Source organism: Aegilops tauschii, chromosome 7 (assembly GCF_002575655.3).
Source record: "Aegilops tauschii subsp. strangulata cultivar AL8/78 chromosome 7, Aet v6.0, whole genome shotgun sequence".
Classification (NCBI taxonomy): Eukaryota; Viridiplantae; Streptophyta; class Magnoliopsida; order Poales; family Poaceae; genus Aegilops; species Aegilops tauschii.
In genome coordinates this window covers 651,332,403-651,347,475 of record NC_053041.3, presented here as the reverse complement: position 1 = coordinate 651,347,475, position 15,073 = coordinate 651,332,403, and the positions used below count along the sequence as shown (strand labels likewise).

At 42.1% G+C, this 15,073-nt stretch overlaps 1 protein-coding gene across 2 annotated transcripts; it reads left to right on the top strand.

Moving 5' to 3' along the window:
- Positions 1-412: 412 nt before the first annotated feature.
- On the top strand, positions 413-14,689 carry LOC109777849 (lysine-specific demethylase JMJ17). Of its 2 annotated transcripts, none has more exons than XR_002236440.4 (33): positions 413-2,020; positions 2,261-2,318; positions 2,720-2,842; positions 2,948-3,005; positions 3,086-3,222; positions 3,596-3,754; positions 3,847-3,930; positions 4,160-4,327; positions 4,610-4,762; positions 4,856-5,047; positions 5,132-5,197; positions 5,317-5,412; positions 5,540-5,626; positions 5,749-5,865; positions 5,958-6,165; positions 6,252-6,316; positions 6,844-6,902; positions 6,986-7,117; positions 7,187-7,343; positions 7,433-7,762; positions 8,783-8,965; positions 9,060-9,121; positions 11,192-11,267; positions 11,564-11,713; positions 11,804-11,931; positions 12,250-12,370; positions 12,445-12,518; positions 12,597-12,741; positions 12,943-13,027; positions 13,190-13,285; positions 13,372-13,467; positions 13,550-13,761; positions 14,061-14,689. XR_002236440.4 is itself a non-coding variant. In XM_020336408.4 (33 exons), exons 1-33 carry the CDS (start codon positions 507-509, stop codon positions 14,323-14,325), a joined length of 5,721 nt encoding a protein of 1,906 aa, XP_020191997.3. In that variant the 5' UTR covers positions 413-506; the 3' UTR covers positions 14,326-14,689. The 2 variants fall into 2 exon arrangements, 1 of the variants encoding a protein (XP_020191997.3); XM_020336408.4 differs by having other exon boundaries at positions 12,878-13,027.
- Positions 14,690-15,073: the final 384 nt, after the last annotated feature.

Here is a 15,073-nt window from a genome sequence, read left to right as displayed (position 1 = left end):
GCCCGGCACGGCACGACAGGACACAACCCGTGCTAATTGTGCCTGGCCCGGCACGGCCCGCCGTGGCACGTTTAATAGCCGGGCCATGCCGTGCCGGCCCACGGGCGTTGCTCCTTGGCCCAGGCATTGCCTGATTAGTAAACGGGCCGGCCCGTTGGCCCATTTAGAACGCCGGGCTGCACATTTTCAGCCAGTTGGGCTGATTTTTAGGCCTATTGGGCTATATTTTAGGTATACATATATAATTTTATTTTTAAAATTATATATAAAAAATAAACGGGCCGTGCCGTGCCGGCCCGCGTGCCCAGGCTCCAGTCCTAGGCATGACCCGTTTAGCCTGTGCCGGGCCGGCGTGCTCGCGGGCTGGCCTGTTTGGCCCGGCCCTCTCGCCGTGTCCCAACTTCTGCGTGGACCGTTCCGGAAAAAGAAAACACACACCCCACCCCGCACCGCAATTCCCCACCCCCGTCCCGTCCCATCTCGCCGAAACCCTAGCTCCGCCGCCGATGGGGAAGGGCCGCCCCCTCCCGGCCACCACCACCTCCCCCTCCCCCTCCCCCTCCGGCTGCGCCTCCGCCCCGGACACGGGATACGCCTCCGTCCCGGAGGCCCCCGTCTTCCGCCCGACGGAGGAGGAGTTCGCGGACCCGCTGGCCTACGTCGCGCGCATCCGCCCGGCCGCCGAGCCCTACGGCGTCTGCCGCATCGTGCCGCCGCTGTCCTGGTCGCCGCCGAGGGCGCTCGACGCCTCCGCCCTCAACTTCCCCGCCAAGCGCCAGCCCATCCACCGCCTCCTCGCCCGCCCCGCCCCGGCCGACCGGGACACCTTCCTCCTCGACTACACCCTGTTCCTCCGCGCCAGGGCCGACGCCGGGCCGCCGCGCCGGGGCCGCAAGCGGACCGCCCCGCCCAGGCCGCCCGCCCTCTCCGACGGCCGCCCGCTCGACCTCTGCCGCCTCTTCCATGCCGTCAAGCGCTTCGGCGGCTACGACGGCGCCTGCGAGGGCCGGCGCTGGGACGACGTCGTCCGCCTCGTCGACGACAAGGCGCCGCCCCGTCACGTGCCCGAGTGCGCCAAGCACGTCCTCGCGCAGCTCTACTACGAGCATCTCTACGACTACGAGAAGTTCACCAAGGACAGATCCGCGTCGTCGCAGGGCGGGAAGCAGGCGGATGCAAAGGTCGAGCTTGACAACCAGCCGTCGGTTTCTGGTTCGCGGGATGAAGAGATGGATGAGGAGGAGGCTTCCGGCGTTAGCAGCAGCAGCGGCCGGAAGAGGAGAAATCAGAAGGCCGCCGGAGTGGCTTCTAATGAGCGCCATGGTAACAACAACGGCACTCCCGGGAAAAATGCAGGGTCTGCCGGGGCTCGCAAGCCGAAGAAGAGAAAGCTTGATGCAGAGGTCAGCCAAGACGATCAGGTCTGCGAGCGGTGTGACAGTGGGTTGCATGGGGACGCCATGCTGCTGTGCGACCGTTGTGATAAAGGGTGGCATATGTACTGTTTATCACCTCCGCTCGAGAGTGTGCCTCCGGGGAACTGGTACTGCTCGGACTGCAAGAACCCTGACAGTGATTGTTTCGGATTCGTCGAAAGGAGGAACACCTGTCAGCTTGATGCTTTCAAGCGATTTGATGACAAGGTGAGAAGAAAGTGGTTTGGGCCAAGACCTCCTAGCCGTGTTCAGGTCGAGAAGCTGTTCTGGGAGATTGTGGAGGGCAAGGCAGGGGAGCTGGAGGTTATGTATGGGAGTGACATTGACACTTCGGATTACGGAAGTGGGTTTCCTCGCCTTGGCGATCCGGTGCCAGCATCAGTGGATCCAGAGGCGTGGCAGAAGTACTGCTCCAGCCCTTGGAATCTCAACAATTTTCCCAACCTGCCAGGTTCAGTTCTTCGGACCGTCAAGGATAAAATTCCTGGTGTAATGGTCCCGTGGCTCTACATGGGGATGCTGTTTTCATCATTTTGTTGGCATGTTGAGGACCATTGCTTTTATTCAATTAATTATTTACATTGGTAAGCAAATCCTGCCTGAATAGCATGTTGGACATGTTATCTTTTTATCTTTGCTTACCCACATTGTTTTTCTTACTTTTGTTTTATGGATTGTTGATTAGTGGGGCGAGAATTTTCTTTTGTTGTTTTGTGAGGGATGCTAGCAAATTTTTTTACGTTCTGCATTCATTTTGTTTTGTTAATTTTTTGGCCTAGAGTTGTTCATCCCGAAGTAAATTGTGGTTATCTGACGTATTTCAGGGGCGAACCAAAATGTTGGTATGGGGTACCTGGAGCGGAGGCTAATGCTTTTGAGCGGGTATGTTATGTTTTTCTAAACAGAATAATATGATATTAGTATCTCCAGTTCATACAAATGTGATATTGAGTAGTGTGCAAATACTGATTGCACTTGTACTAACACATTGGCTTCTTTTCTTTACACCTCGATAAACATTTTTTCTTCTGTACTGGGAACTGGAAAGTAAAGTTATTCTCTTATTATTACTACCTGTAGCAACTGTTGTTGTACCTTTTGAGCTACAGCGGAATTACAATAGATCTTTTTGTATTTGTTATTCTCTTATCTGTAGCAACTGTCTAGAAAACAAAGCAAAATGCTCCTTAGCAACAATTTCTGTTTATCAGTGCTATTCTGGTTTGGTAACATTTGAGCTTTTTATGTGTAACTTAAATGTTTAACATTTTAAACTCCTACAGGTCATGCGCAAGGCTTTACCTGATCTATTTGATGCACAACCTGACCTACTATTTCACCTCGTCACAATGCTGAATCCGTCAGTTTTACAAGCAAATGGTGTTCCTGTTTACAGTGTCATGCAGGTTAGTACAGACTTCTTTTGCAAACAGACAAGGATTCTACCATATGTACTGATGTTCTTTACAACATCTAGTAGATAAAACTTGTTTGTTGCTATCTTTCTCTAGGAGCCTGGCAACTTCGTGATTACTTTTCCAAGGTCTTACCATGGTGGTTTCAATTTAGGTAATACATGCCATACTCCATAGTCATTTTTCTTTCAGCTATGATGTTATTTCAAATTTGAGACGCACCATTCAATTCAGGTTTAAATTGCGCCGAGGCTGTTAATTTTGCTCCTGCTGACTGGCTGCCTCATGGTGGAATTGGAGCTGAACTGTACCGTATGTACCGAAAGGCACCTGTTTTGTCCCATGAAGAGCTTTTGTATGTGGTCGCAAAGGTTAGAGAATAACTATTGATTATTTGCTGCTTATCTTCTGTATTAATTTTGAGTCATTGTTATGCTAGCTTAGCTCTTTTAGTTGTGGTCAGCAAACCTCCTTTTTTGTAAATTTATCTGCTGTTATACTGGTTTGCTTATTGAATTTCATCATCAGTTTTTTTGTTTGTCTACCAGGTAGCTTTGAGAGTTCAGTATTTTGTTGTCGTAAGTGACAAATATTAACAATCTCACATACATTTATTTTAATGCACTTTATTTTCTTGTTTATGTTTGCCCCAAAACGTAACCTGTAGAATCAGATGGTCTATTGTAGATGTTTATGTGCACAGTGCTGGCAAATATTTACATTCCCTAATCCTTTTATTTGCAGAACGGTGTGGACAATAAATCACTTTCCTACTTAAAAGAAGAAGTTGAGAGGGTATTTGTTAAAGAGAAAAAATGTCGAGAGGAGCTATGGATTAATGGGATTATCAAATCCAGTCCAATGCAACCAAGGAGTAACCCAAACTTTATTGGAAATGAAGAGGTATTTCTATCAATATACCTTCATCCCCTGTCATGGTAATTTTCCCTCTGTATAATGTGCTATTATAACCATTTCGAAATTTCACTATGCAGGATAAGAAGTGCATCATATGCCAACAGTACCTGTATCTATCAGCAGTTTCCTGTAGCTGTAGGACTTCTCATGTTTGCCTTGAGGTTCGTTTTTGTTATGGCATTATTTTGCTTACTCATTTGTTAACTCCATGTCATCTTTATGTCTTGTTCCATTTATTGCCAAACATGGGTATGAACATCATATTTTAGCTGCTCTACGGTAGCAAAAGATCTTTCAATGAGGATGTTCATCTTATGCAGTGGCACTGAATAGCGCTTTCGTAAAAAAAGATTTAACAAGTTTGTTAAAAACAATTCCTTTCTTTCCCAGCACTGGAAGCACCTTTGTGAATGCAGTCCAGAGAAGCGTCGCTTACTTTACCGCCACACCCTTGCAGAGTTGGGTGATTTAGCTTCCGAGGTCAAGGCTAGTCTCTCAGGGGAGAATGTTAAGCAGAGCCCCTTGTTGCTTAATGACATCCCCACGCCATCTAAAAAGGTTTGATATGGACTACAATGCACCATTCTGTCGAGTTCTCTGTTTTGAATATTTGCATTCCATTAAACAAGAGTATGCATGGAGTAATTTGCTTGCTTTTTTACGATGGTATTGTCAATCTCTCGGTGGTTCCTCTTCTCATGATTCCATGACATCTGATACAGTGAATAAGAAATTATGCTGCACCATGTACCATAATTTTGTGCAATGGAAGACCACCTCGATTATGTTTGTTTCGTTTCTTTTCTTACTTCTGATGGGTCCTTGTCGACCTGTCTGCAGGGCAAAGATCAGCATATGTCATATGCACAACTTGCTAAGGACTGGCTTTCAAAATCTGATCATATTCTCCATATGCCATTCTTGGATACTGCATATTCCACTGCCTTGGAAGCTGCTGAACAATTTCTGTGGGGTGACCATGACATGGACTCTGTACGTCTTTTTCTGCTGAACATGCTATGGTTTGTGTAGAATTCTTCAACAATTGAGTGACTTGTATTTACTGTGATGCTATCGATTTCTTAGGTTCGGAACATGGCACTAAAATTAACCGAGGCTAAAAGATGGGGTCTGAGTGTTAGAAATTGCCTTTCCAAAATCGATGAATGTTTGCTTCGTAAAGACAAGTGTTCTGAGAAAGTAAAGTATGTGGATATCGAAGAATTAGTTGCTGTGAGATGTGAAGCATCCAGTGAACCTGGTCTTGCACAGCTGCAGGTATGTAAAATCAGGTACTGTAGTATAGTTCTTATCACAAGTCCCTATGATTTACTCAGTTGTTATAATTTCCCCCTGTTGCAGGACTATGCAGAGAGAGGAAAAATGCTGATTAGTGAAATAAACATTGCATTATCATCCTGCTCAACGGTAATCATGAATCAACTTTTGCGGGACACAAACTAGATTCACATTGCATCCTTGAATTCTTCCACCTACCGTTTCATAGATTGTGGTGACAATGTTTTCTCGTTGTCATGTTTTCTTAGGTTGACCACTTGGAAGCGCTGTACTCTCGGGCTTCTGAATTCCCTGTCGAGCTAACTGAAACATCAATGTTGTCTTGTGAGATTTCTTCTGCAAAGGTATGCGCTTTATTAGTGTAATGCGTTAATTTGATATGCTAGGGGTATTTTCTTTTCCCATGCATTCGTTTCTTAACATATTGAGTTTCTTAACTTCTGGAATGTTTGCATTTCACTTGTGCTGTAGTCTTGGTTGAAGAAAGCACGTGATTTACTTGAAGTGAATAAACTGGGCGTCATTGACATAGATTGCCTGAATACTCTGAAATTAGAGGTGTGTCCAAATTTTTTGGCTGTCAGCTTCTCCTTCAAAGTTAATTCTGATTCATGTGCTGTTCATATGTTTGTGCATTATTCTGGATCGTCAGGCATTTGACAATGTCTAAACCTTGATAGATGACACAACTTCGAGCTCTAGTTCCAGAAGTTGATCTTGTTTCAAAACTGTGGAAAGAAGCTGAATCATTGAGAATGCAGTGTCAATCATATCTCCAAGACTCACCTGGTCTAAAGGTTAGCAATCATCCTACTCCTCTATTCCTTTTCTCAACTATTCAAATTTGAAGGAATGCAGATTTGTTACTCTTTTGTTGTAAATACTCCAGGAACTGGAGAGTTTCCTCCTTGCGTTGGATGGTACCAAGTTCAACATTCCAGAGCTGAACCTTCTTAAGCAACGTTATTCAGGTGCTTGCTCCTGGGCAAGTCATGTTAATAGCATGCTCACAAAACTTTTTGAAAGGAATGATTACCACAACATTGTTGAGGAGTTAACAGCCATTCTAAAGGACGGCAAATCACTGAGAGTAAAAGGTACATTTTTAATACTTGTATCCATGGCGATTGTTGTAAGTGAAATGCTATATTTTCTAACTCACAAGAGATATTGTTCTACTCAGTGGACGAACTGCCATTTGTTGAGAAAGAACTAAAGAGGTCCTTCTGCAGGAAGCAAGCATCCGAGGTATTTTTCTAAACCGTGGTACTGAGAGTAAGAACTCATGTAATATGAATTTGTTTCCTAGTTTCACTTTGGCAGACACCTACTTATCATGCTATTAAACCAATTGACCCCTACAAAATTTGGATCATGTAGCTCTTGCTGATAAAATGAGCGGACACTAGTTTGTTTTTCACTATATCAACTGAAAAATAGACGTTGATTAAAACTTCATGACGAAATGTTAGAATTGAACCCAACATATATCTTTTTACCCGAGTTGAAACTTGAATCCCGTTAACTTCTTCTTATTTTTAACATTGTTTGTGAAAGCTGGCAACTGTCAACTTTGTCATGAATCTGTCTTTGGAACTTGGTCAGATCCTCCGATAACATCTTTATATTCCTGTCACAGGAAGCATGAACTTTCATTGTGATATCTGATTCTAAAGAAGTGTTATATAAGCCATCCCTTATTCAAGTCAGAGCTTAGATATTATTTCGTTAATGCTTAAGTAGATTGATTACATTAACATTCAAGTATGTAACAGGCTCTTGCAACACAAATGTCCCTGCAGTTTATTAAAGAAATTCTGATACAAGCCTCCATGTAAGTGTAATCAATTCACCAGTTTCTAATCTTGTATAGGATAATTCTTTTGCTCTGCCTCACTATTATTACCTGTCTGCCAGATTAACTATTGAAGAGGAGCAACCATTTGTTGGTCTGTCGGAGGTGCTAAAAAATGCCACTGCTTGGGAAGAGAAGGCTCGACGTATGCTTGAGCAGTCAGCTTCTCTCTCTGAGTTTGAGGATCATATCCGGTACTAGTCATCATAGAGATCTATATTATTCTTATGCTACAGACTATTTTTTATACTATCCTATTTCAGGTGGTCAGAGGATATAAAAGCTATACTTCCATCTGAACAAGTTATGAAAGCAGAGATTATTGCTGCTAGGTTGTGGATGGACAAATGTCAGGCCTATCTGAGACCTAGATGTGATAGACTTGGATTTGGAGTTTGTCTTAAAGTTGATGACTTGAAGGTTCATTTAATATGGCTTTCATGATAATTATTTTCAGAAAGTATACTTATTTATAATATTTTTGATAACCATGGTTCTTCATATCACAGGATTTAGTCTGTCAGCCTGCAACTATGAAAGTCATTCTCGACACTTCTGCACTTAATTCTGTTCTCAGTAATATTGAAGAGTGGGAAAAGAATTCACAAAGTCTGCTAAGCAGTTTAAGAACCCTAGTGCATTTGAATGTGATCGGCTCTACAGTTGACCCACTTGAAAGAGATTTGGAGGAGCTGCAAAGTAAAATTAGTGCAGAAATAGAAAGTGGATTATCTCTTGGTTTTGAGTTAAAGGTTCTTAATGAAATGAAAGATTCTTTGGTGACACTTGGATGGATGTTGACAGCACTATCTTTCTGCTGCAGGATTCCCTTGTTAGAGGTAACATGTTCACTGTCATAACTGTTACTCACTGCATCTGTCATTTTGATTGGTTCATGTATAGAAAGCAAGGCTGTTTAGTATGCTCTCCATCTTAGATATTTGCTTTTATTGTTTTAGTGACACTCCTAAATCCAATTTAATTTCCGAGCTCATATTTTTCACCTGCATTTTTGGTTCCATTAATGGATGAAGATAATTATGCTTATAGTACTATCAAGTATTGTTGTGTGCTATTTGTTTTCGGAATACTATGGAACATTAATACAGTAACAGTCACATCGCTCCAGCACCAAAAGAAGGGTCCACCATCCGTTTTCTTGTAGCAGGAGTGCAGGGCGATTGTATCTCCACTGCAGGTCTCACCACGTGCACTTTTCCTCATTCACCTCTGTCTTTCTCAGTCTTCTAGATCCAAACACTGTACCCCCTCAAACTTGCCAAAGCTCAAATTCTTAAAATCATTGAAATTCACTTGCATTATATGAGAGAGAGCATGTCTGTGAGGTAGGGTTGTGCCGGCAATAGTAGAGGCCATCATGGTCCATCTTAAGGCCACTGGTCCACCCTTATTGCCGTAGTACCCAGGTCACCATGGTGCACAGCCACCATTTCCAAAAAAATAAAAATTCCTTGATATAGCCCATGCACGTTGTGTGACATCCAACTTATCATGACTCATGAGGGACCTGTGTGATTTGTGTGGGTCATCTTCATTTTAGGACTGCCACTGATAGTATACCAGTGCACCACAGTAGTTAGTTGTCTTTTGATATGCATGTCCTTGCTCATCCAAACTGAATCATACTACCTCTGTCCCAAAATAAGTGTCTCAAGTTTAGTACAACTTTGTACTAAAGTTAGTACAAAGTTAAGACACTTATTTTGGGACGGAGGGAGTATTATTTAGCTGAAGAGTGAAACTTGTTTGTTACTGTCTAAAGATAGTTATCCGTTGCACTACATATGTCTTAATTGCGTAGCTGAAGTTGCTAGAGCCATGTAAATGTAACCTTGCAGGCTGTTGATCGAGCAATTGAAGAAGCTGTCCACCTTCCTGCATCATTGTCAAGCTGCCCTTTAGCTACATTGTTGATGAGCGGATTATCTTGGCTAAGGAAAGCACTTGTTTTGCTTCCTGGTTCTGAAAACTCTGTAAAATATAGACTGGAAGATGTCGAAAATGTTTTGGCAGAACATCAGGCAAGTTTTCAAAACTGACGTACTTTTCACATTTTCCATTCACTTCTTCAGCTGTTCTTGGGTTTCAGCAGCATTATCTTTTTGCTTGTCGCAGGAAATTGCTGTCCCTTATTCTATGATGACTGCCAAGCTCGAGGATGCTATAAACAAACATAAGTAAGTCACATGTAAGAATCTCAGTGTTGTTCATGGGATTAGTGTGGACGAGCAGACCCTCCAAAAAGGAAAGCACCAGATATGGAATCACCTGGTCCCCCACCCTTGGTCCCATCTGTGCGATTCCTTACTGTAACACACATTAGGAAACCCCATGTAAAAGGGAACGTTTTTACCGTTTCTTAAAAAGCTACAACTTCTGAACCGAATTAAGATCTGTTCTTACCGTTGTGTTTATCGTGACAACCATGTAAAAGGGAATGTTTTTACCGTTTTTTAAAATGCTACAACTTCTGAACCGAATTAAGATCTGTTTTTACCGTTGTGTTTATCGTGACAACCATGTAAAAGGGTATGTTTTTACCGTTTTTTAAAAAGCTAACTTTTGAACCGAACTGAGATCTGTTTTTACCGTTGGGTTTCTCGTGACAAGTTCTTCAAAACTAGATCCCATGTGGGTATGTTTCAACAAACTTTTTTGCATGAACAATTTTGGTGCTACTTGGGGAAACTTCGGTGCTACAGGAAGGCAACTTTCCGGTTAGGTTGCATACTATGACTACATATCTACCCAAGCTCTTATAAGTTGGCTACCATGCCTATCAAGTTGTGTAATATCACCTTTAAAGTTGCCTATCATAACTGCCTACCAACTCAATGCCCCCTTAAGTTGACTACCATGTTTGCCAAGGTGCATACCATCATCTCTAAATTGTCTACCATGATTGGCAAGTATTCTAACATTATTCCAAGTTGCCCCACAAAAACTTTCTGATATCGTAGGCAACTTTGGTCCCTTGGTGGGCAACTTAGCAACCATGATAAGCAACTAACATGGTATTGTAGGCAATAGAGCATCACCAATCAAGGTTTTTGAGTCGATGAGTCGTTCTGGGGTAGCGACTCGTGACGAGTCGAGCCTGGCCGATCGACTAGTCGAGGGGGTTGAGTCAACCCTCCCAGTGCGACTCGTCGACTTGACGACAAAACAGTGTCACCCATAGGCAACTTTGTAGTGATGTAGACAACTTAGGAACCATGGTTGTCCTATGAAAGTTGCCTATCATGGTTTCTATGAAAAAATTCAGATCATGGGTTAGACAGCCCATTCCGTTTCATTAAGGCGAAAGTTGAGTACACACTGAGAATGCGAGTAGGGTCACTCGAACTCGGGCGGGTGGGCAGGTTTCAGCACCTGCTCACCACTGCTCTAAGCCATGGTTCTCCCTCTCATGGTTCCTAATTTGCATACGGTACCGGCAAATATTGCAGGACAACTTAGGATAGTGTTAGGATGCTCGTTGGTCACAAATGGCAACTTGGGACATAATAAGCAATTTGGCCGTCGTGGTAGGATAACTATAGTAGCCAACTTAGGGGAGCATCAGACTAATTGGCAGTTATGGTATGGTACATAATAGGCAGTTGTCAAATGTAGCACTAAAAGTGGCCTCATATAATACCAAAGTTGCTTTCTGAAAGAAAAAAAATTGTAGAACATATGCAAATGGGATCTACGTAGTTTCTAAGATGCCGCCGCAAAGAACCTTGTGTGAACGCATTAATTGTCGATTTCAAAATATACAACTTTTTGAAATTTTGTGAAACGAAATGCACAAAGACACATAGATTTGCCCACAACTTTGTGTGAACGCATTAATTGTCTTATGGCCCACAACCTGTGATTAATGTTGATAACCGCCGCTTGTTATGGACTACATACTCTACTCGGCGTATCACGCCAAAAAACGCATCAGAGGGTGGATGGACGGTGCGCTTGATCACTCGAGATAGTGCAGCTGCACTAGGAAGCAATTTGGTAGATATGAATAACCAGATCTCGCTTCCATATTGAAGCTGGAATATCTTTGAAATGATTTAACAGATTATACTGGAGTACCACTGTACAAGACTATCTCCTTTTTCTGCCTTGTGCACTTTTTTCGAAAGCTGCATCGTGCGCTCCCAGTCCTTTTACTTTACTTTAGTGCACTTGAGTAATAGTGCAAGCCATCAAGTTACATTTGAGGCCCATCATTTTATCATTCAACAATTCTTCCTTCCTCTCAGGTCATGGACAGAGCAATGTAATGCCTTCTTTATGTCGCGTGATCACCAATCCTGGACTGAACTACTAAGGCTCAGAGTAAGTCATTCATATTATCAATATCTAGGTGCTGAATTTCTTATTCATTTTGTTTCTGTTAATTCTGTAACATTTTTATGAGAGCATTGTAAATATTTTTGCAATATGGCTATTTCTTGTATTCATGTTTATTTGTGTAATTCTTGCTAAAATTTAGATTCACGAGATATGCACCATAGCAAGCTTTAACTTACTTCACCACACTTCCTTACATTTTCATGAAAATATTGAGTAGTGATTGTATTCTTTTGTGTTGAATATCTTCTGCAACATCCATGATATGTGAACCTTTACAGGACAGTGGCCGGTCTGTTGCACTTGATTGTTGTGAAATGGATAGGGTTGTTCTTGATATTAAAAAGATTGATGGGTGGTTCAATCAGTGCCGCTGTACTCTTTCTCCTGATGTCAATGATAATGGTTCTTTACTCTCCATTCTCCTGAAGGTTGGTTTCTGTTTGAAATGAGGACGGTTTGTTGCTTTCTTGTATTTATTTATTGGCAAGCGCTTTGAGCTTTTCACTTCCTGTTTTCAGATCAGAGGATCATTGGACAACGCTTCTATGTTATATGCTGAGGATTGTAAGAGGAAAGGGTTCTGTGTCATCTGTTCATGTGACGTGGGAGATGATGTAGCCTCCAGATGTGTAATATGTCAAGACTGGTAAATTACATGTGCTTGGATTGGTTTTTCATGTTCGTTGAGGTGTCAATCAAATAATATTATGCTTCTGCTAGAATGCTATGCTTGTTTGTATGCACATAGATCAGTAGTGTACATGAGATGGGATTCTCTGAATCCAACACAAGAACACGCTATTTTTCTGCTCAAGTAAATGCATTAAAAATGATTTTTTTTCTGCGAGTATTGAGTGAAGGGAACTAGCTAGTTCGGTCAAACTATGCCTTCTCGATACTGTTTGTCATGTTTTATTTTTCTGTGCATTTTCTCAGTCTGTTGACTGAATGATCTATTATGCAGGTACCACAGCTCTTGTGCCGAACCACTGCTTGCTTCTAAACGAACAACCACTGAATATATTTGTCCATTTTGCTTCTGTTTAGAAAGCGGGGATCCATTAGAGAAAGGAATACAAGAGAAGGTACTTATCAGTTTGATAAATCTGATTAAGTCTGTGATTGATGTTATATTCTGATACCGATGCAAATGTTACAGATCTCTAAAGGGAACCGTCCTGCTCTTAGTGCACTTAGTGAACTCCTCAGTTCTACAAAGGGTTTCTACACAGGGTAATTTTAAAAATAACTATTTAATTTAAACTTAGATTCCTCATTTGGGCTTACAAAGGTTCACCTGACCTTTAACAGAATTGAGGAGTTGCATTTGTTGGAGGAAATTATCAAGAAGGGTTGTGACTTTAAGTCCTCTTTGGTGCAAATTTTGCATGACGTGGATTCTTGCAACGGGAATGATCTTAGTGTGATGTGCAAACCTCTTCTGGTTGCTCTAAAGGTGATTCTTGGCAATCTTATCCCTTATTTTTAACAATTTTATGAACGTTAGATGCTCTCGACTCTGAAGTGATGGATCTGTTAGAAGATATAATTAAGTATGCCATTGCTATTTACCTTTTTGGTCATTTTTGTAGGCAACATCAGCTGCTGGCTTATATGATCAGCAGATCAACCGTAACATTGAGTTGGTATTGAACAGATATATATGGAAGAAACGAATTCATAAAATCTTGTACGGTGGAAAAAAGGCATCGATCCAACACGTGATGCGCCTTGATAAAGAGGTAATATGATTTAAACTATACGTCTCCTGTTGGATCATTTATTTCGGTGCTTGGTGATGGATAGAGCATTCTTCCCAAATATAGGTGAAGATTTATTTCAATGGCAATCACATTTTAAATTCATTCGGCCTGATGTATTCTTTAATGCACTGATTCTATTAGGGTTCAAATTTAGAGATATCTGGTGAAGATTTCTTCAAGTCGCAGATTTGGGAAATAAAGGAAACCAGTCAGCAGTGGCTAGCCAAAGCAGGAAAGGTGAGATGCCTGTTTCTTTTGCTATTTGCTCTGTAAGATAGGAATGAAACCCTGCAAACCTTAAGACCATGCATGCTGTGATGCAGGCTGCGTTTGATTGTGGCGAGCTTCCACTTGATCTTGTTTATGGACTTATTGTTCAAGGGGAGAATCTATCTGTACACGTCGAGAAGGAACTGAAGGTACATGCCGAATTCTAGATCTCATTAATTATTCATTGAGCTGTGTGTTGGTTATTTTCTCACCAGCCTAGTTCCATTGCAGTTACTCAGAGATCGGAGCATTCTTTATTGCATTTGCCGCAAGCCATATGATAACAGGGCCATGATAGCATGCGATCAGTGTGATGAGTGGTATCATTTTGATTGTATCAACTTGTGTGGCCCCCCTCCAAAAACATTCTATTGTCCTGCTTGCAGTCCTAATAATGGCGAAGGGTTTATATCGCTTCCCCGGTCAGCCAGGGAGGAGGATAGGTATGTATACTCATTTTAACCATGTCCTTGGATATGTTAGCTTGGTCTAGATGTTTGCACTGCATGATGTCCTTGCTTGGAGTAACGCATTGATAACTTTATATGCTAGGATAGCATGAACCAGAATCTGTTGCTTAGTGGAATTAAGAATGTCAATATGACAACTGTTTTTAGTTATGATCCGTAAAAATACCCCATTAGCATGGCAAGGCGCTGGTAGTGTTGATTTAATCGCTCATGCTTATCCTGTGCATTTCATTGCGCGTTCTTTCAGCTGACTCGTTTTCCCCATGTCTCAGATCAAGCGCCGAAGCAGGACCTCACACTCCTCCAGCATCTGGTGACGAACCAGAAACTGTGGAGGATAATAAGTGTAACAGCAGCAACACACGGGAGAAATCCCAGGTTAGGGTAGATTTGGTAAAGCTTCTGCGTCAAGATAGCGAAATAGACAACACGTGGCGGGACAGCAAAAGGATTCCCCACAGAACAGCCAGAAGACGTAGCGATTTCATGGGACATTCCCAAGACATTTCTTCCCCTTTTAAAGGCCCTAATTTGTAGCGTGTACAAAATCTTCTTCAGGCTAGCTTTTTTTCCCTTTCCAATTCTTTCATGTGCTTATGGCTGATCAACTTCTGAAAACGGCGGGTTTGTGCCACCAGTTTTGATCCTGCCATCAGTTGTAGCTTGCCAGAAATAGCCTGTGCTGGTTAGTGGTAGCGTGACTAGCGCCGCACTGGTTTTCTTTTTACCCCAGTAACCAATACATGATTCCTGTTAGGGCTCGACGGTACATCCATTGTGTATGATGTGTAAAGGTTCGAGCTGTAGGACATTTGTTATTAGCATTCCTGTAAAAGCAAAGTGTACTCATTCCCTTGGAAGAAAAGTTAATTTCTTAATAGAAGATCAAGTTGGATTTGCATTTGGTGTCTATATTGCAGGTTGTGATGTTGTAGTCAAGATGACTGTCCACTGTAACTTAGGACTTCTCCAAAGATACTGTTGAGTATTTCTTTTTCTGTACAAATTATGAAAAAGATGTTACTTGGTTGTTTTCAAGAGAGCTTTGTGGTTTCCATGGAAGGCATGTTGACCTCTGTTCTGTATCTCAGCTATACTGGCATGCAATTCTCTTGTGTGTTGTTGGAAATAATTGTTGTATCTTTCTTTCTATGAGTAAACTATATATCAGGAATGCAGTTCAGTTTTTTGATAGAATTGTTAACTAATTCCAGGCGCGTTTAAAATTTATAGAACATGCGCTTTTATATTGATTGGTACATTTACCTGCATCGCTTGTACAAGG